This window comes from Chiloscyllium plagiosum, unplaced genomic scaffold (genome assembly GCF_037043375.1).
Source record: "Chiloscyllium plagiosum isolate Xiang-an unplaced genomic scaffold, Cpla_swu_hap1 HiC_scaffold_4, whole genome shotgun sequence".
NCBI classification, from domain to species: Eukaryota; Metazoa; Chordata; class Chondrichthyes; order Orectolobiformes; family Hemiscylliidae; genus Chiloscyllium; species Chiloscyllium plagiosum.
Window position 1 is genome coordinate 32,543,667 of NW_028270142.1, and position 20,793 is coordinate 32,564,459.

The following is a 20,793-nucleotide window of genomic DNA, read 5'->3' on the forward strand; positions in this document are numbered from 1 at the left end:
CCTAAAAAAAGAGCTCAGAAGAGCCAGGAGGAGACATGAGAAGTTGTTGGTGGATAGGATCAGGGTTAACCCTAAGGCTTTCCATAGGTATGTCAGGAATAAAAGAATGATGAGAGTTAAATTAGGGCCAATCAAGGATAATAGTGGGAAGTTGTGTGTGGAGTCAGAGGAGAGAGGGGAAGCACTAAATAAATATTTTTCAACGGTGTTCACTATAGAAAATGAAAATGTTGGCGAGGAAGATACAGAGATACTTGCATCTCGACTAGAAGAGATTGAGGTTCACAAGGAAGCGGTGTTAGAAATACTGCAGAGTATGAAAATAGACAAGTGCCCTGGGTCAGATGGGATCTATCCTAGGATCTTCTGGGAAGCAAGGGAAGAGATTGCCAAGCCTTTGGCATTGATCTTCAAATCATCGTCTACAGGAATAGTGCCTGAGGACTGGAGGATAGCAAATGTGGTTCTCTTGTTCAAAAAGGGTAGTAGAGACAACCCTGGTAATTACAGACCAGTGAGTCTCACTTCAGTTGTTGGTAAAGTGTTGGAAAAGGTTATAAGATGATTTATAATCATCTAGAAAAGAATAATCTGATCAGGGACAGTCTGCACAGTTTTGTGAAGGGTAGGTCGTGCCTAACGAATCTTATTGAATTTTTTGACAAAGTGACCAAACAGGTAGATGAGAGTAAACCGGTTGGTGTGATGTATATGGATTTCAGCAAGGCGTTCGATAAGGTTCCCCACAGTAGCTATTATACAAAATGCGGAGGAATGGGATTGTGGGAGACATAGCAGTTTGGATCAGTAATTGGTTTGCTGAAAGAAATCAGAGGGTTGTAGTTGATGGAACATGTTCATCTTGGTGTCCAGTTACTAGCGGCGTACCGCAAGGGTCGGTGTTGAGTCCATTGCTGTTCATCATTTTTATAAATGACCTGGATGAGGGCTTAGAAGGGTGGGTTAGTAAATTTGCGGACGACACTAAGGTCGGTGGAGTTGTGGATAGTGACGAAGGATGTAGTAGTTTGCAGAGAGACATAGATAGGATGCAGAGCTGGGCTGAGAGGTGGCAAATGGAGTTTAATGTGGACAAGTGTGAGGTGATACACTTTGGATGGAGTAATCGGAATGCAAAGTACTGGGCTAACGGTAAGATTCTTGGGAGTGCAGATGAGCAGAGAGATCGCGGTGTCCATGTACACAGATCCCTGAAAGTTGCCACCCAGATTGACAGGGTTGTTAAGAAAGCATATAGTGTTTTGGCCTTCATTAATAGAGGGATTGAGTTTCGGAACCAAGAGGTTATGCTGCAGTTGTACAAAGCTCTGGTATGGCCACACTTGGAGTATTGTGTACAGTTCTGGTCACCGCATTATAAGAAGGATGTGGAAGCTTTGGAAAGGGTGCAGAGGGGATTTACTAGGATGTTGCCTGATATGGAAGGAATGTCTTACGAGGAAAGGCTGAGGGCCTTAAGGCTGTTCTCGTTGGAGAGAAGAAGGTTGAGAGGTGACTTAATAGAGACATACAAGATAATCAGAGGGTTAGATAGGGTGGATAGGGAAAGCCTTTTTCCAAGTATGGGGATGGCAAACACGAGGGGACACAACTTTAAAGTGAGGGGAGATAGGTATAAGACAGATGTCAGAGGTAGTTTCTTTACTCAGAGAGTAGTAAGGGTGTGGAATGCTTTGCCTGCATAGGTAGTAGATTCGCCAAGATTTAAGTCGTCATTGGACAGGCATATGGACGTTAATGTAATAGTGTAGGTGGGATGGGCTTCAGATTAGTATGACAGGGCGGCACAACATCGAGGGCCTTATCGAAAAGACAGAGAGGTGGGCAGAGGGGGTGGGGTTGCCTTGTTAGTTAAGAACAAAATTAAATCTATGGTATTGAATGACATAGCGTCGGATGATGTGGAGTCTGTGTGGGTGGAATTGAGGAACCACAAAGGCAAAAAAAACATAATTGGAGTTGTGTATAGACCTCCTAACAGTGGTCAGGACCAGGGACGCAACATGTACCGGGAAATAGAGAAGGCATGTCAGAAAGGCAATGTTACATTGATCATGGGAGACTTCAATATGCAGGTGGACTGGGTAAATAATGTTGTTAGTGGATCTAAAGAAAGGGAATTCATGGAATGCTTACAGGATGGCTTTTTGGAACAGCTTGTCATGGAGCCCACAAGAGAGCAGGCTATTCTGGACCTAGTGCTTTGCAATGAACCAGACTCTATAAAAGATCTTAAAGTAAGGGAACCCTTAGGAAGTAGCGACCATAATATGATAGAGTTCAGTCTGGAGTTTGAAAGGGAGAAGGCAAAATCGGATGTAATGGTGTTACAGTTGAATAAAGGTAATTATGAGGGCATGAGAGAGGAACTGACTAAAATAGACTGGAAGCAGAGGCTAACCGGGAAGACAGTAGATCAAAAATGGCAGGAGTTTGTAGGTATAATTGAGGACACTGTACAGAGGTTCATTCTCAAGAAAAGAAAGATTAACCGGGGAGGAATTAGACAACCTTGGCTGACAAAGGAAGTCAGGAAATGTATTAAAGAAAAAGAGAGATCCTATAAAGTGGCTAAGAACAGTGGGAAATCAGAAGATTGGGAAGGATACAAAAGCAAACAGAGGATAACAAAGAGTGTAATAAGAAAAGAGAGGATCAAATATGAAGGTAGGCTAGCCAGTAATATTAGAAATAATAGTAAAAGTTTCTTTCAGTACATAAGAAACAAACGACAGGCAAAAGTAGACATTGGGCCACTTCAATCTGATGCAGGAAGCCTAGTGATGGGAGATAAGGAAATAGCAGGAGAACTTAACAAGTACTTTGCGTCAGTCTTCACAGTGGAAGACATGAGTAATATCCCAAAAATTAAAGGGTGTCACGGGGCTGAGTTGAGTATGGTTGCCATTACGAAAGAGATAGTGCTAGAAAAGTTAAAAAGTTTTAAAATTGATAAATCTCCTGGCCCCGATGGGATACACCCTAGAGTTCTGAGAGAGGTGGCTGAGGAAATAGCAGAGGCATTGGTTGAGATCTTTCAAGAGTCACTGGAGTCAGGAAAGGTCCCGGATGATTGGAAGATGGCTGTTGTAACCCCCTTGTTCAAGAAAGGATCAAGGCAAAAGATGGAAAATTATAGGCCAATCAGCTTAACCTCGGTTGTTGGTAAAATTCTAGAATCCATCATTAAGGATGAGGTTTCTAAATTCTTGGAAGAGCAGAGTCTGATTAGAACAAGTCAACATGGATTTAGTAAAGGGAGGTCATGCCTGACAAACCTGTTGGAATTTTTTGAAGAGGTAACAAGTAGGTTAGACCAGGGAAACCCAGTGGATGTGGTCTATCTAGACTTTCAAAAGGCCTTTGATAAGGTGCCACACGGGAGGCTGCTGAGCAAGGTGAGGGCCCATGGTGTTCAAGGTGAGCTGCTGGGATGGATTGAGGATTGGCTGTCTAACAGAAGGCAGAGAGTTGGGATAAAAGGTTCTTTTTCAGAATGGCAGCCGGTGACGAGCGGTGTCCCGCAGGGTTCGGTGCTGGGGCCACAGCTGTTCGCATTATATATTAATGATTTGGATGAGGGAACCGGGGGCATTCTAGCGAAGTTTGCCGATGATACGAAGTTAGGTGGACAGGCAGGTAGTACTGAGGAAGTGGGGAGGCTACAGCAGGATCTCGACAGGTTGGGAGAGTGGTCCAGGAAATGGCTGATGGAATTTAACGTGAGCAAGTGCGAGGTCTTGCACTTTGGCAAAAAGAATAAAAGCATAGACTACTTTCTAAATGGTGAGAAAATTAATAAAGCCAAAGCACAAAGGGATCTGGGAGTGCTAGTCGAGGATTCTCTAAAGGTAAACATGCAGGTTGAGTCCGTGATTAAGAAAGCGAATGCAATGTTGTCTCTTATCTCAAGAGGGTTGGAATATAAAAGCAGAGATGTACTACCAAGACTTTATAAAGCTCTGGTTAGGCCCCATTTGGAGTACTGTGTCCAGTTTTGGTCCCCACACCTCAGGAAGGACATACTGGCACTGGAACGTGTCCAGCGGAGATTCACACGGAATGACAGGTCTAACATATGAGGAACGGCTGAGGATACTGGGATTGTATTCGTTGGAGTTTAGAAGATTAAGGGGAGACTTAATAGAGACGTACAAAATAATACATGGCTTGGAAAAGGTGGATGCTAGGAAATTGTTTCAGTTAAACGAGGAGACTAGGACCCGTGGACACAGCCTTAGAATTAGAGGGGGTCATTTCAGAACAGAAATGCGGAGACATTTCTTCAGCCAGAGAGTGGTGGGCCTGTGGAATTCATTGCCACGGAGTGCAGTGGAAGCCGGGACGCTAAATGTCTTCAAGGCCGAGATTCATAGATTCTTGTTGTCTAGAGGAATTAAGGGCTACGGGGAGAACGCTGGTAAGTGGAGCTGAAATGCGCATCAGCCATGATTGAATGGCGGAGTGGACTCGATGGGCCGAATGGCCTTACTTCCACTCCTATGTCTTATGGTCTTATGGAGGGCTGAAGGGCCTGTACTGCGCTGTAATGTTCTATGTTCTATAACTAAGTGGGAAGATTGATGAAAACATAGAATGTATTCGTGAAGTTCATTTTCCAGAATAATAATTTGTCGGATAAAGAAATTGTTAATGACTGGGCAGCTTTGGTTATTGGCAAGTTCAAATTCATACATTAGTTCCACTCCTTCCAAGCTATATTTCTTGTGAAACACAATACTCCCAGCTCTGTAGTGCATGATAATCTAGTCGGGACAGATAATTCACACACTATATCAAATCAGATTCCTGATGGTACTGCAGCTAGTCTTCAAACAACAGCAAAATAATACCTTGTGTTATCTTTTAAATTACATCATGTACATGACACTAAAGTGAAGGTGCAATGACAGAAAGGAATCTGCGTCAAAACCTGGAGTTGTATGACTCTAGCATCAATATCAAAACTTAAATGTTGGCAGGAATAGAATTTTTTGCTGAAGTTCATTTAATAAAATTACCTGAGGAGGAGGAGGAGTCAAAGTCAGAACAACAAAATCAAATTAACTGAAAGAGTCTGAATGGTTATCTGAACTAAGAACTTCCTGGAGTTAATACAAGTTTTCTTTCATATTTTTGTCAGATGCAATACATATCCAGGCTTTGGTGAGTGATGGAATAAATTTCCTGGAATAAATTTCCTGGGAGAGGACATCAGAGAGGGATCAAAATGTGGGAGGTGGTGCTCTCATTCTGGGGGGATGTATTCCAGCTTCTCGTGGCCCACAAGCAGTGCTGGAAAGATTTATTTATTTGACCTATTCCATCCTGTCGTTCCCAACTTCTTATTATTTTCTAGTTTTTTTTGTGACCCAATAATCCCAGCTGCTGTGTGTTAAGCTCGGAACAGAGATGAAAAATTAGGCATACTAGCTGATTTAAATGTTTAAATGAAGCTTTTTGCAAACAGGGAGATCTCCCACCACAATAACACCGCCATAAAAATCAGAAATTGAAATCATGTTTGTAGTTTCTTTAGATTACTTACAGTGTGGAAACAGGCCCTTCGGCCCAACAAGTCCACACCGACCCGCTGAAACACAACCCACCCAGACCCATTCCCCTCCAGTGGTTAGCACTGCTGCCTCACAGCGCCTGAGACCCGGGTTCAATTCCCGCCTCAGGCGACTGACTGTGTGGAGTTTGCACGTTCTCCCAGTGTCTGCGTGGGTTTCCTCCGGGTGCTCCGGTTTCCTCCCACAGTCCAAAGATGTGCAGGTCAGGTGAATTGGCCATGCTAAATTGCCCGTAGTGTTAGGTAAGGGGTAAATGTAGGGGTATGGGTGGGTTGCGCTTTGGCGGGTCGGTGTGGACTTGTTGGGCCGAAGGGCCTGTTTCCACACTGTAAGTAATCTAATCTAATCTAAAAATTTACCCCTTCACTTAACACTATGAGCAATTTAGCATGGCCAATCCAACTAACCTGCACATTTTTGGATTGTGGGAGGAAACCGGAGCACCCGGAGGAAACCCACGCAGTCACAGGGAGAATGTGCAAACTCCACACAGAGAGTCGCCTGAGGCGAGCATTGAACCTGGGTCTCTAGTGCTGTGAGGCAGCAGTACTAACCACTGTGCTACCGTGCCACCCATCAAACTATATTTTTTCACTTAACACAATCTCACTATCATTGGATGTTAAAATTGTTACCAGTGAATGTAAAAGACATATTGGACCATTGGGGATTCTTACTAAATCTGTCCAAATTAAATTTCTGTTTCTTAAAGTGAACATAAGTAGAAGATCTATGTGAGAGATACTGAATGACACATCATACCCATGTGTCTTGTGGTGAAATCTCAGAAAAACTTTGATTCTAGTCATGGAACTCTATCACTCTCTTAAAGGAGTTGCAGCTAAGAGGATACAACAAAACTGTGAAAAGAAAAAAAATTAACTGGAAGTTTTTTAAATTTTATCCAATCGTACTAGAGATCGGGAACTGGGGAATTCTTGGAAATAACCTATTCTGATCCACTGTACTAATGCAGAGTTACTACAACCACATGAGCGCAGTTTACTGCACCACAGTGGGAGTCATCTTATGAACCACATGAAACATTTTGAATTCATCAGCCATCCAGATCTAAGCCATCAATGAGCAGGCATGCACATACTTGTGTGTGGTGCATATGGGTGGGAGAAATCAAATCTTAACTAAAACTTGAAGCTTCATTTTATGATCATGGAAATTACCTATCAAAAATGCAGTACAATTAAGCCTTCTTCCCATTAAAAATATTGCCAAGGTTACAGCATTTACTATAGGTTAATTAGGATATTTGTCAAATTCCCACTCTGCAAGAGCTTAGCAACTGCAGGGCTAAATTCACTTGATTTAATGTCAGTGAAGTACACTTTTGTACATATATTCATATTTCATTTGCCATTTAATGCAGTACATTTCAATCCTGGCATGAACTAAGTCTTTCCATATGTCTCTAGATCTTATTACAAACAGAGAAAAAAAATCAATCATTTAAATCTGTTGTAAGCTTCATGGTTGTCATATCACTCATTCACTTCTGAAGACAGAAAGCTCAGACCATACTGAGTGTCACCTACAGAATTTCCATCACACTTGTTTAGTTAAAGGAATTGATGGATTAACCTCTCCACTATGAAACTGCCTAAATTGGTGATCAATGAGTTTCAATGACAGACTATTCCATTGGGAAGGCTCTTCTCCCTCCTTGAATTAAATGTCATTAAATGTCTATTAAAACACATTACACATGCTAATACCTGTCATCACTTCATTACTCGATTGTACTCTCAGACCATTGTTAGTACACAGGAAATCATATTAAGACTATTCGGCAGTCAATATGATGCTTATATTAGTTGTCAAAATCAGTTAAGAGTATACAACATAGCAACTCTATTCCTACCTGCTGTGTATTCAGTTACCGGACTCTGTCTGATCTAAAAGTTATTACTCAAATAAAACCTTACTAAATAATTACAAATGTGTGCACCAACTGAAATAATTTCATTAAAAATGTAAATACACTAGAGTTTAAAATCAAACTTTATTTAAAGACTATAGCACTACAATTAATAATATTTGAACTTTTATAACTTTGGCTTATTTTTCTTAAGCTGAAATTTGACGGATCTTTAACTTATTTCTGATTGGCAATAGTTAGTACTTCTCCTCTTTAGTACCTCAAACACATAACCATAAAAACTATCTTATTTTTATTGACCTATTTTTCTAACCAACCTGTTCAGAGATGTTATGACACATCTCTAGAACAGGTGGGACTTGAACCAGGTCTTTTGGTTCAGGGGTAGGGATACTATCCTCAGCAAGGCATAAAAGACAGATGCTGGAAGTCATTGATCAAACAGCGCTCACTATTGCCTTCCATCATGCTGGAAATCTAAATTACCCAAAGGGAAAGGAACTGGTTGAAACCACATCCAGAGATAGCAGATGTCTTGACCCATGAGGGAGGGGTCTGTAGGATCCACCAATCTGAGCTCATATAGAGGGCAAGAATATCACACAAAGTCCCATGCACTGGACAGGACACAGGCCTGTGTGACCCTAACACCTGGCAATGCAAATGTATTAGCTCCTTGTATGCTGCACACCCCTATGCTCCAGTCATTGATGAGCAGCTCATTTGCACCAGGTCATTTGGACAGAGGCCAGGGTAGGATAGGGAATGTTGTAAGACAAGAGGCAATGGTGTCACCAGTACCCCTGGCTCTTTAAATGTCTTGTTTATCTTGTTCTCGCATTCAGCTGGCTCTCAACAAAGACCCTGATGGAGGGTGCATCCTATGTGGACTTGAAGTTAGGCATCATGCAAGATATTAAGCTAGGTATTACATTCAGATCTGCACAGATATTCAAACAGATGTAGAGCCAAACCAGAGAGATTTCAACAAATGTGAGTTTTAAAATACCATCCCCTGAGAACCAGTGGCTGGGTTGATAGAGTACAGGTATGTGTACCACTTCAGCAGACCCTGAGGGATCTGAATGTGGCTCTCCATGGCAGCTGCCAACCTGTCCGTCGAGGCAGACACATGATTGCACGAGTTGGTGCACTGCTGCAGCCTTTGTGCAATGAAGGACATTGTGTTCCACTTCCTGCCTGCTTGTTCTGTTCTTCCTTATGCACGTGGACAAAGTACCTAATTGCTGACATCACAGAGTCCTCTCCTGCTAGGGGACATGGGTGTCTGGTCTTAGACAGTCCTGCGGGTGCTAATGGCCTGAGGTATTTCTCCATCAGCCAAGCTACAAATTATCACAGTGAGGTGCTCACCAGATTGTCCTTCCAAACATTGTAGGCATGACGTTCCATCAAGGTGTCAGTCTCTTATTGATACTTCCTCCAAGTCCTCCATTCTCTCATCCTCAGAGGTCCAGGAGGTCTCTTGGCTATGTGTGTGTTAACAGCAGGTGAGGGAAGATATTGCAGACAAGAGTGAGAGCAGCAGGAGGAAATGATGAGCTTCGGTTGGAGGCTGGTGCCGTAAAAGAGATACAGAGTGTGAGATAGCAGAGAGGATGCAGCACTTATATTGGTAGAGAAGGTCACTGACTTTGTTATGGCACTGGGTATCATTGAGACGGTACAGACGCGGGTTAATCTTAGACCAGCCTGCCAGAGTTTGGTGGTGTGGCTTCCTCTGCCAGTCCTTCGGGAAGAGGGCGCCCATCCTTTGTAGCACTCCCATCACAAGATCCTCCAGATCCATATTGGAGAATCAAGGTACTATCTTCCCCTTCAGAATCTGCCCATCAAGTAGGGCAGCTTCAGAATGCCAGCGCTCGTCTGGGTACATGCAAACTTTTCAATGTGACACGGGTCCCAAGGGATGCTAGTTGTTCAGCAGATATCTAATCAATGGTGAGTCATTATGGAAATTGTGCATGGTAAGATAAAGATGGAGATGGATATGAGGGACATCATGAACCGGTTTAAGTAGTTAATGAGGCGAGTTTGATAAGATACAGTGAGAAATCCCGGTTCACCTCACGCTGAAAATCCCTCGAAAATACTCAGTACAACTTGCACATAGACAAAACAAACTGGCAAGATTCAACTCCTTGTTCTGTAAGGCTGGAGGAAATCACAGAGGTAGGAATGGGTGAGGTCACAGACAGATTCACAAACAAGGATAAGAATTTTAAAATTGAGGTGTTGTTTAACCAAGAGCCAATGTAAGTCAGTAAGCACAGATGAAGTAGCTCAGCAGAAATTGTTAGGAATTGAGATAGAGGCAGCAGAGTTTTGGATGTTTCAAATTATGGAGAGAAAAACTAGGGAACTCTACCTAGAATGTGCTGATAAACAAGGCACGGACAAGAGTGTCAGCCAAAGATAAGCAAGGGTAAGGGGGAGAGGGTGATGTTGTAAGTGTGGAAATAGGTGGTCTTAATGATTACACAGATTTGTGGTCAGAAACTCATCTTAGGGTGAAATATGGCATTAGGTTTACAAACAAACAATCTGGCTCAGCCTCAGATATTTGCCAAAAGAAGGGGTAACATCAATAATTTGGGAAGAAGCTTATGATGGGAATTGAAGGCATTGGCTTCTGTCTTTCAACTGTTATGATGGAGCAACTTTCTGTTCATCCAGTACTGACGTCAGGCAAACATTTTCTAACTCAGGGAGAGTAGAGCAGCCAAAAAAGGCACATGTGAGGTAGAGCTGGGCTTTGTTGGCTTATGTGTGGAAACTGTGTTTTGGGGTGGGCTTGGGAAAGGGAGGGACTTCATTGAGGAATCTAAATGGAGAGTCTGAGTCTTTGTAATAAAATGTCAATGAGCTTCTTGCATTTACATTTAGAGGCAAAACGGGAGGGAAAAGAAAGGCTTCAGTGGTAGACCAACAGATAATTTATTGTGTTCCAGCCAAATCTGGAAATGAATATTTAACCAGTTACCCTCCAGAGACATTCAAATCTGTGTCCCTTAAAATTAAGATAAGCAAAAATGGAGGATATATCAGAAAGAATGACTTGGATAAGAGACAGTTTAATCTTTTTAACAGGGAGAAGGGCATCAAAGATCATGGAGGGATGTGACTCTGTAAACCTATAGGTGTAGAAATGCCAACGTTAATTGCAGAACTTCTTTTATTTGTTTCAAACATAACTTGCGAGACATTGTTTTGTTAAGTGAATATCATGACTATGCTCTTGTAGGAAGCAGCAGTAACTGTGGATGCAAAACCTTTCTGGGAAGAAGGGTGGATGCTCAGCAAATGTTGTCTCGAAAATAGAGACAACAAATATGAGCATGAAGTGGGCAAGAAGGACAAGCACAATTAGTATGATATACTAATTGAAGGAAGGGGCATTATTAATGTCAATGATGGAGCAAATGTACTTTACTCCAGGTTACCTTTACAGCAGGTCAGCCCAGTCTTGAAGATGCAGGAGTGCGCTGTGGAAATGTGAGTGGGAAACAATTCACAAAGGAGGTTTGTGACCCACAGAAGAGACTAGGGAGCAAGCTAATGATAAAACAACAAAAATCTAATTTTCATGAAAATGTATGAAACCAGTCTCCTCAAAAACCATATTACTTTGTGTGTGTGTGTATATAGTCATGAATTATTGCAATGCACTAAGGCTGTGGCAGACAGAGTGTATGATTGATAGGGTATTAATCAGAAGATGCATATCAGACTCAAAATTTGTTCTTGAGCATACTTCTAATGGTAAATTTCATGTTCACTGAGCTCTCTGGCAGTTTGTCCAATTTATTTTTCCATATGCTACCTATTCATCAAAGGACAAAGTGACTCAACTCTCTCCTCTTCAATTATCTAATAGACTAATAGAGACATTGACCATGTGACACAGCAATATATTTCTGATGATTATGTTATCCAAGAGTTAATTTACTTATTTTACATACATGACTGTGATACAAATAGCACAACCTAATCTGCACCATCAGATTTTGTACTTTTACACATAGATTGATCTGATCACCTACAGACAAGTATGTACTGTACAGTAGGTCTGGATGTTAGCCACTAGTTCTGCATATTGTTATAACTCTGATCTGCTGAACTGCAAACTTCATTGCGATCTCTGAATTTTACCTTAAGATAATTTGGCTACTGTTTATAGTATAGAAAGCATTCATCGGTCAAGTAATTTACAACAGTAAAGAACAACACTGATATTGAAGAGGTCATATGAATTGCCCTCAAGTAATTAAATTAAACCAGTCTTGGGATCAGCGATGGTGTTTCAGATTCTGATTTCAGATTCACTTATATTCCACACCCAATAAATTCTTCTATTCAATTAACATCAAAATCAGTGGAATGAAAACAATTGTGATGAGAACACAAGACAACAATATGTCTTAGCATTCATCAGAAACATCTAACTTTCTGTAAAACAGCTATACGTCAATTATGCAGTGGTGTTTCTCAAACAGACTTGTTTCAAAACAAATCAAGCAAAAAAAAATTTACTGAAATTGTCTTCTCTCAAACTGCAAAAAAATGCTGGCACTTGCTGCCTTCTTTTTCCTATTGCAGCTGAAGTACTTGCTATCCCTTTGGGACGCTGGAAACTTGAGCTATTCCTGGCTGTGCTGTGAGCTTTACAGAGAGTCAACAGACACCACATTCAACAACAGACTTCAACCTGCAGTCTTCATAAAGGAGCTTCACTTTGTTCTGTAACACAATATATTCATGCAATCAGAGTAATTCACAAATGTCAAAACATGAAGAAAGGTCAGCAGCACAGAATCATTTACATTTTTCTGATCATCAGGAGGAAAGTAAAGCACGATCAAAGCAAACACCATTGCAGCAGGTGATAGTTTTCCACTTAGTAAAGCCCCAGTGAATTGCTGTGGCACTGTTTCTCCCTTCCTAGTTAGGTTTGGTCAATCCTGGCTTTAATTAAATACTGCTGTTTAAACCGAAACCTTGTTCCTTCAATAAAGTCTTAACCATGGAAGAAATGAGTAAGGCACATTGACTTACTGACATCCACAATAAGGCGACAAGCATTTCGTTCATGTGTAAGCTGAATAGGTGAAACAGAATGGGAATCTTTTCAAGGCACCTCTTACTGAGTCTGATTTCTGGGTTGGACAGATAATTCATTATGATCTTGGACTAAGTTTGTTCAACAAAACAAAAACTGAGGACAAGGGAAAAAAGGCAGAATCCAAAGTGCAGTGAAATTTGAAAACTATTTTAGGGGATGTGTATTTCCTTAACAGAAACATTATTTCCCTCTATGAAAAGAGATTTTAGCTCTGGAACATAAAGATGGTTATAGCCTTTAACACATACAATACAGAAGGCATACCCTTTCCTTTAATGCCACGGTATTTTGAAAAGCTTTAACAGAATTAGGAACATTAGACAGGACAAAGTAGCATTATAGTAATACAGGGTTTAAAAAAAGCATTGAATATAAGTAGATTAAACAAGTTGCAAACCATAAACCTGTATTCCTTATATAGCTGAAGTAACACATCTGATGAACACTGAGGAAGAGCAAATTCTTCTTACCTTATTGCACCAGCAGCTAAATGACCATAGGAGCCACTGGTAGAGGAACTGCTACGGGAGTTATTGAGTATGGTGACCAAAGAGTTTGGAGAAGTTCTGATCATAGTCTGTAGGTCAAAGTTGGGATCAGACAATGGGGATATGGACAATGATCGCTTTCGGCTTGGCCTGGTTGACAATCGTGGACTGGAGAATCGAGATCCTGTTGCATTAAAGAAGAGAATTAGAGCAGAGTATCATGTCGTATTTCATGTTCAAACTGCCTATTTATTCATCATGCCCAACGAATATGTAGAAGGAAGCTCAAAAAAATGACTTTCCCTGATAAGTAGCTTACTTCTCACCTGTGATCTACTGGCTGCAATTGAGGAAAATTAGGAAGAAGAATTTATCTTCCACTGCCTTACCTCAGGGGAGCTCTGTTTATTAATGTGCAAGCAAAATGATAAATTGCTAAACAAAAAGAAAAGGCTTCTATGTATTGCCCCGCTCATTTCCAGTGATTTATGAATCTGACGGCTGCTTAGACATTCACATCATTAATTCACCACAAGCAGCGAGACAGTGGTTCAGACCCGCACCAGGCGTAAGGAAACCTTCAGAACAAAAGCTGACGGAATAGAAAATAAAAGTTGAGAAATTTCAAGTTGGAATTAAGTTTGCAGGGACCATTGGCTGGTGCTCAAGATGGAAGTTATGTTGAAAAACTCTTTTCAAGGCAATAACAATTATTTTTACACTTGTTAAGAGTATTCCATGCAACCGGAATAATAACTGTGACACATTTACTGTTTACAACAATCATTTAAGGGCCAACATTTCCCATATATTAGGCAAGTGCAGATTTGTATGCTAAATTGCAGTCATACATACTTGGATGGAAATCTTTTTTATGTATTAATTTAGATGTAAGTGAAGCTGATACATTCCGGTTCCAGTTTTCTAGTCTTGCCTGTAAAATGTGAAGGCAAGAGACAAAGAACAGGTGGTGATATCATTGGAGTTTAACCTTTCTTTTTTTGCAAACTTAACATTAAATGATTAGAGAAAATCAAGTGGTTTCTATATCTACATCCTTGAACACTAGTGGGACTAAAATACTGAGGATAAGTAAGACTGACCAATGCCAACATAGGTCACTAAAGAAAGTTTTATATAGGCAAAAGGATGAATGGGAATGGGAAATGGGGTCAAATAAAGCAGATAAGTGTAATTCCTTTAATAAAAACATGCCAAAGCTCTGTCTTGTGCTTGTATAAATAAGACCAAAAGACATATGTCAATTAAATGGCTAGGCAAAACTAAAGCTTTAGTGTGTCACTAACTATAAATCTCTTCATGATTGTAATAGTTATAAACATATATTTCTACCTTAGCTCACAATTCTAACTTGATAGTATCTATTTCATTCATATTGTACTGAGGGATAGCATCCCATTGAAGACAAAATTAATTGTACTTATTGATAAGAAACTGTCCAAAAATTGCATATTACACTCAAAACTAATGTTGTGAACCAACCTTGTGGGTGCACTGTTGAGCAGCTGCCTGAAACATACTGTGCAGGGTTTGGTTTGTTATAAATACTGCACAAGTAGCTATGCAAAAAAATTAGGGGTTTGCACTGAAAAAAACTGGCCAAGCACATTTAAAGAAAACATTATTCAGACCTAAGCATAAATTTGAACAAATGAAATGATTAAAGTATTTTTGGGATAATATTAATAAAGTTCTACCCATTAATTTATGAATGGGTGAAATTCCATTGATTTGTCTTCTCACTTTAATTAAGCAGACTTTCAGTATTCTAGTTTATAAACTGGAAAATGTAGACAATGACACTTTATTCCCTAAGATTATAATTCCATTTTAAGAGCAAAATATCTAGTTTTGAATGATTATAAAGAATATTTTTCATTCATTATCCATGATGAATTTTTTTTACTAAGTTGTATCTGTTATAAATGTTGGTTTAGAGATTTCATTGTTATATATACATCCATCATTGAAGCTTATTAAAAATCAAATTCACCATTTCTTAAAATAAAATTTTGGTAATTATTTTATTTCATTCTATCTGCTCTATTATAATTAAAACAATGTTTGTGAATCATTTTCAATTCTAAATGTAAAAATCATAAAGGATTTTACAGACTACAAATAAATGTACAATCACAAATGCCAGTGCAAGTCTTCTTAATCAAACGTTTCAAAACGCCATCAAGAAAAGCAGAAGCAGGAATGAATCAAGCACCTTAATATCACCAATATGCCTGATACAAAGCTCAAACTGGCTGAAAACCTCTGAAGAAACTAAAAGAGATGAGCGCTATCAGTCAGCTCATGAACCATCCATTGTTATCAATCAAGGTTATAGATTTCACTCACTGACAGAAAATAATTTTTCATACATAAACTGTATTACATGATGTCAATCCCCATAATAGGGATAACGATCTCAGAAGAGAAGTCTGATCTTAGTTATTGCACATGAAGGTGTACATTGTGCTTCAATGAGTGGTGAGAATGTACAAATTGCTACCACATTAAGTGCTTATGATGATTAGTATAAACACCATCAAGGGAAAGCCAGATACATACATGAGGGAGAAAGCAATAGAAGGATATATTGAAGGGTGGATGGATGGAATAGGGTGGGAGAAGAGCAATCTGGAGTATGAGCACCAGAATAAAACAGCTGGATCAAATGGCCCATTTTTGAATTATAGAAATCCATATAAAATTAGTCCTCTGAATTTCACCATTATCCAAGTTATGCAAATGTTTTGTTGTTTAGAAAGCAGAAGGAAGGACAGGAAAAGAGAAAAAGACTCCCTCTGACGTGAGGGATCAGAACAGCTTCACATGCTTTTAATAAATGTTGCCTAAAATATGCATTTATTGTTGGAATAAAGTAAACAAAACAGCTAGAGAATTATTTGGAGTTATCATACTAAGCAAAGTAACTGGAGCAGCTTTTGTGGAGTAGATTGCAAGGTTAGAAAAAGTGTTGGCCTGTGGTTCAATTGATAGCATTTGTACTTTTCAGCCAGAAGATGGTGGCTTCAAGTTCTATTCCAGATAACTGATCATATAATCTGGTCTGATCTCAGTGGTACAAAATTAGAGGTGCCATTTTTTTCATATTTTAAGTTAAGGTCCTGTCTTCTCCCTCAAGTGGAAGATATCCCACTTAGAGAAGAGACTAGTTCTCTGGTGTCTTGGCCAACTTCAACCAACACCTAAAGCAAATGATCTGGCAATTTATTTAATTGCTATTTGAGAGAACTTGCTGTGAACCATCTGGTTGCCACATTTCCTACATAATGATAGTGACAAAACTTCAAAAGCACTTCACTGTCTGTAAAACACTTTGGAGACCCTGGCAACATGAAAGCTCCTACACAAATGGAAAACCTTTTTTCTGTATTGCACTTTTTTTTAATTCAGTCAATTAATTGCCCTTGAGAAGGTGGTGTTGAGCTGCCTTCTTGAACTAATGCAAGCCATTGGGTATATGTCGACTTCACAATGCTATGAGGAAGGAAATTCCAGGATTTTGACCCAATGAGGGAGAAAGAACCACAATATATTTCCAAGTCAGGATGCAGCTTGGTGAGGAACTTGTAAGGGGTGGTATTACTATGTATTTGCTGTACTTGTTTTCTAGGTGGAAGTGGGTTTAGAAGGTGTTGTCTAAAGCAGCTTGGTGAATTTCTGCAGTGCATCTTGTAGACAGTAATTACTAATACTGAGAATGAGTAGTGGAGGAAGTGAAAATCTGTGGTGTGGTCCCAATCAAGCAGACTTCACTGTGCTGTGTGGTGTAAAGATTCTTGAGTGTCGTTGGAGCTGCACTCATCGAGGCAAATGGGGAGAATTCCATCATTCCGGACTTGTGCCTTTTAGATGATGAATAGACTTTGGGGAGACAAAAGGTGAGTCACTTGCTGTCTCTGACCTACTTTGTAGCCATATAGCTAGTCCAGTCCAGTGATGGTAATACGATTGAATGTCAAGGGGTGATGGTTCGATTCTCTCTTGTTGGAGATGGTCATTGGCTGGCATTTGGCACAAATTTTACTTGTCACCTATCAGCCCAAGCCAGAATATACTCTAGGACTTGTTGCGGTTTCACTTCTTCTATATTTAGAGAAGGTAATGCTTTTGCCTCAACCTAGCATGATTTCATATATCTATCCATCCCACTTTCTGTATTGAGGATTATAAATAAGTTTGCAGCCCATTGGTCTTCAGCTTCTCTTCCACTTGAAAGGATGTCAATTTCCCACTCAACAGGTCACAGTAATTAGTAACTCTCAACTTTTCAACATCTCTAGCAGAGGACAATGCATTCATATTATTTTGTCACAACTTTAAGATTATATCTGACTTAATATTACACAGTTTCCTGATGGCAGTCATTTCCAACTCCAGTGCCTGTTTGAAATTTTGCAATTCTAAGTAATTTTAACGGAACTAATAGAGGATGTCTTGGTATGTGAATTATAAAAGTTTAGAATTAGGTACTGCAAATGAACAGCAATGCAGATGGAAAGTTGTTACTTATTGCAATAGGGATGGATTGTAAAAATAGGAATAAAGGTAGCGGTAAGATCACATCTGGAGTACTCTGTACAGTTTTCATATCCTTATTTAAGGGACAGTGTAAATGCTTTAGAAGCAATTCAGAGAAGGTTCATTGTACTGATACCTTATGATTAAACATTGGCCTGAGTTTAAAGGAATGCATAAATGACTGAAAGGATGGATGCTGAAAGGATGCAAGTCCTAGTGGCAGAGACTAGTGCAGTTGGGACACAGTTTGGAAATGAAACAGTTCCCATTTAACACGGACTTTTTTGTGTCAGAAGGTCATGAGTATGTGGAAGTGATGAAGGCAGGGTCATTGAATATTTTTAAGGGAAAGGGAGATAGATTCCTAACTGAAAAGGAGCTCAGAGGTATCAGGGTACATACAAAATGGGGTCGATGCTGTAATAAGAACTTGTTAAATGGCAGAGGAAACTCAAAGGTACTGAATGGCCTTCTCCTGCACCTAATTTGCATGTTTTGTATGTAACATATTTGGCAATATTGATAACTCGGATAATTCACTTAATATTTTTAAATTAGATGACTGGATATTAAGTCAATTTATATCAAATGCATTCATTGTGCAGAAAGAAAATCATTGCAGTTAAAAATTGTTAATGTCTAAATATCAGTTTTATATTACTAAAGTTGAAAATAAATTATTTTTTAAAAGTTGTGGCAAGTATATCAGCAGACATTTTAATGGACAAATAATTTAGTTTCAGTTTTGGGATTTTATTATCAGTCTGCAGCAGAATAGAATCATATTGAGATGAATGATAAAGCAGTACATCCTCACCTAATCTAGATTGAGGTTTGACACTGACTGGAATGGAGATTGTTTTAATTGCTTTATTTTTAAAACAAAGCAAATTCACATTGTTCAGGTATGAAGGAAGCACTGACTAAACACACTGTCACCAACTTGAAGAAGGTGAGATGAAGTGACCTTCCAATAATGCGGTCTTCTTTTAATCTTCTATTTACACTGCAAAATAACTTAGCTGCATGATACCACCATGCTCATTTGTCCTAACATTAAAACAAAATCCAATTTAAATGCTGAATTTGTTATACTTGTATCATAAAAAGGTTCTCTGAGTTTATTTAGAAGCAATTGATCTCATAATAGTTCTGCGTGTATGAAAAGTTAATACTAATTTTTTATTACCCTGCAACATTTAAACTGGTCATCTCACACATGGCAGCTATTTCCACATGATTGCACCTAAAACCCAGTTTTTCCTCTTTGGAAAATGTATATTTAATAGGCTCCAGGCATAATGATGGGATCAGCAAACTTGAGTTTAATTTTTGTGAACTCTGCCACAGAATTTACTTTGAATTCAACAGTGCATTGGGACAACAGTAACTTTCAAACTGCTTATGCGTAATAAGTAAATATGATCTTGCCCGCCACAAACTGCTTTCAGTTGGGTTCTCCAAACACTGAGTAATGTCAAGAATAAAACAGATATTTAAAATGTTCATTTCCTCTTTACTCATGTCAACAAAATAAAAATGCATTCAAATCGTTAGAATTCTTTCCCCCAAATTGCTGTATACAATTGCCAATTTTCAGTTATGAGGCTTCTGCAATTCAACACATCAGCTGTCCACTGGGAATGCATTGGTGTATTGGCTTATACAGCCTCCCTTCACTGAAGGAACTCACTTTGCAATATAATCAGAAATTGCTGAAGAAACTCAGCAGGTCTAGCAGCATCTTTGGAAAGAAAGTAGAGTTAATGTATTGTGTCTGGTGACAATTTATTAGAACTGATAGCAGCAAAGAACAAGTGGTGATGTGATTGGGGGTTGGATGGGTGGAGAGGTGAGCAGACAGGTGGAAATGACGGCCAGAGAGAGATATATGCCATGAGAGATATTTGAGGGGTTGGCAGTAGAGAGTTTTATTGATAGTAAATCTGGTCAGAAGAGAAGCTGAATAGATGCTAATGACAGCTGACAGTAGGAGACAATGGGTTAACGGTGTTGACAGCAACCCATTACATGTGATAATAGGACTAAGAGTGGGTGAGAATAGGTAGGCTGTGCTGAAAACAACCCATGGCCTGACAGTACCAGGGTGTGTGCCTGTGGATAAAAACATGGAAGCACAGAATCAGTGTCTAATGTTATTGAACTTGACGTTGACTCGTAGAGGCTATAGGATCTCCAAGCAGAAAATTAGATGCAGTTCTTCAAGCTCCTTTCCTCTAGTTTGTCAGCATTTTACAGGGACCATTCCCTCCAGGATACCTTGATCCATTCCTCCTCCCATTTCTAAGACTTCCCCACACTCTCTCGGCACCTTCCAATGCAATTACAGAAGGTGTAACACCTACCCATTTACTTTCTCCCTCCTCAGTATGCAAGGCTCCAGGCATACCATCCAGGTGAAGAAGTAATTTATCTGCACTTCACTCAATCTCATCTATACTATTCACTGCTCACAAAGTCATCTGCTCTACACTGGGTGGATGCTTTGTAGAACACTACCTTCTGTCTGTAAAAATGATTCGAGCTTCTAGGTGCCTGCCACTTCAACACACCACCATGTTCCCTGGCCAACAGTTCCATCGCAGGCCGGCTGCAGTGTTCCGGTGAGCCTCAGCGCAAGTTTGAAGAACAACATCTCATTTTCTGCTTGGAAACCCTGTCGTCTCTGGGACTCAACATCAAGTTCAATAACTTTAGAACCTGATTCCTTCCTCACACTTTTTCTTACTCACTCCCCCAACCTAGTCCTATCATGATTTGGGCTGCTTTCAGAACAGCCTACCCATTCTCTCCCACTGTCAGCTCTCATTATCACTTATTCTCTTCTGTCCTGGCCTACTATCAATAACTGCTTTGTCTGCTTAATCCCTTTCTTATCCCCCTCCCTCTCCACAGACTTCTGCTCCCGAACTCCCATCTAACATTGTCTTCAGCATAAATACCAAATTATCCAAGCTGCTATCAGTTCAGAAGGATAGTTACCGGACTCAAAATTTTAACTCTGCTTTCTCCCCACAGATATTGCCAGACCAGTTGAGTTTTATCAGCGATTTCTATTTTTGTTTCAGATCTCCAGCATGTACAGATTTT

The 20,793-nt window shown here is 39.8% G+C and overlaps 1 protein-coding gene across 3 annotated transcripts in view; it reads right to left on the bottom strand.

The window, feature by feature from the left end:
- Positions 1–20,793, bottom strand: part of LOC122549307 (transcription activator GLI3) — a 382,007-nt gene that overhangs the window by 59,425 nt on the left and 301,789 nt on the right. For all 3 annotated transcript variants that reach the window (XM_043688905.2, XM_043688906.2, XM_087986080.1), the window contains one exon: positions 13,105–13,306. In XM_043688905.2, coding sequence (XP_043544840.2) covers positions 13,105–13,306 — 202 coding nt within the window. The remainder of the gene's footprint in view (positions 1–13,104; positions 13,307–20,793) is intronic.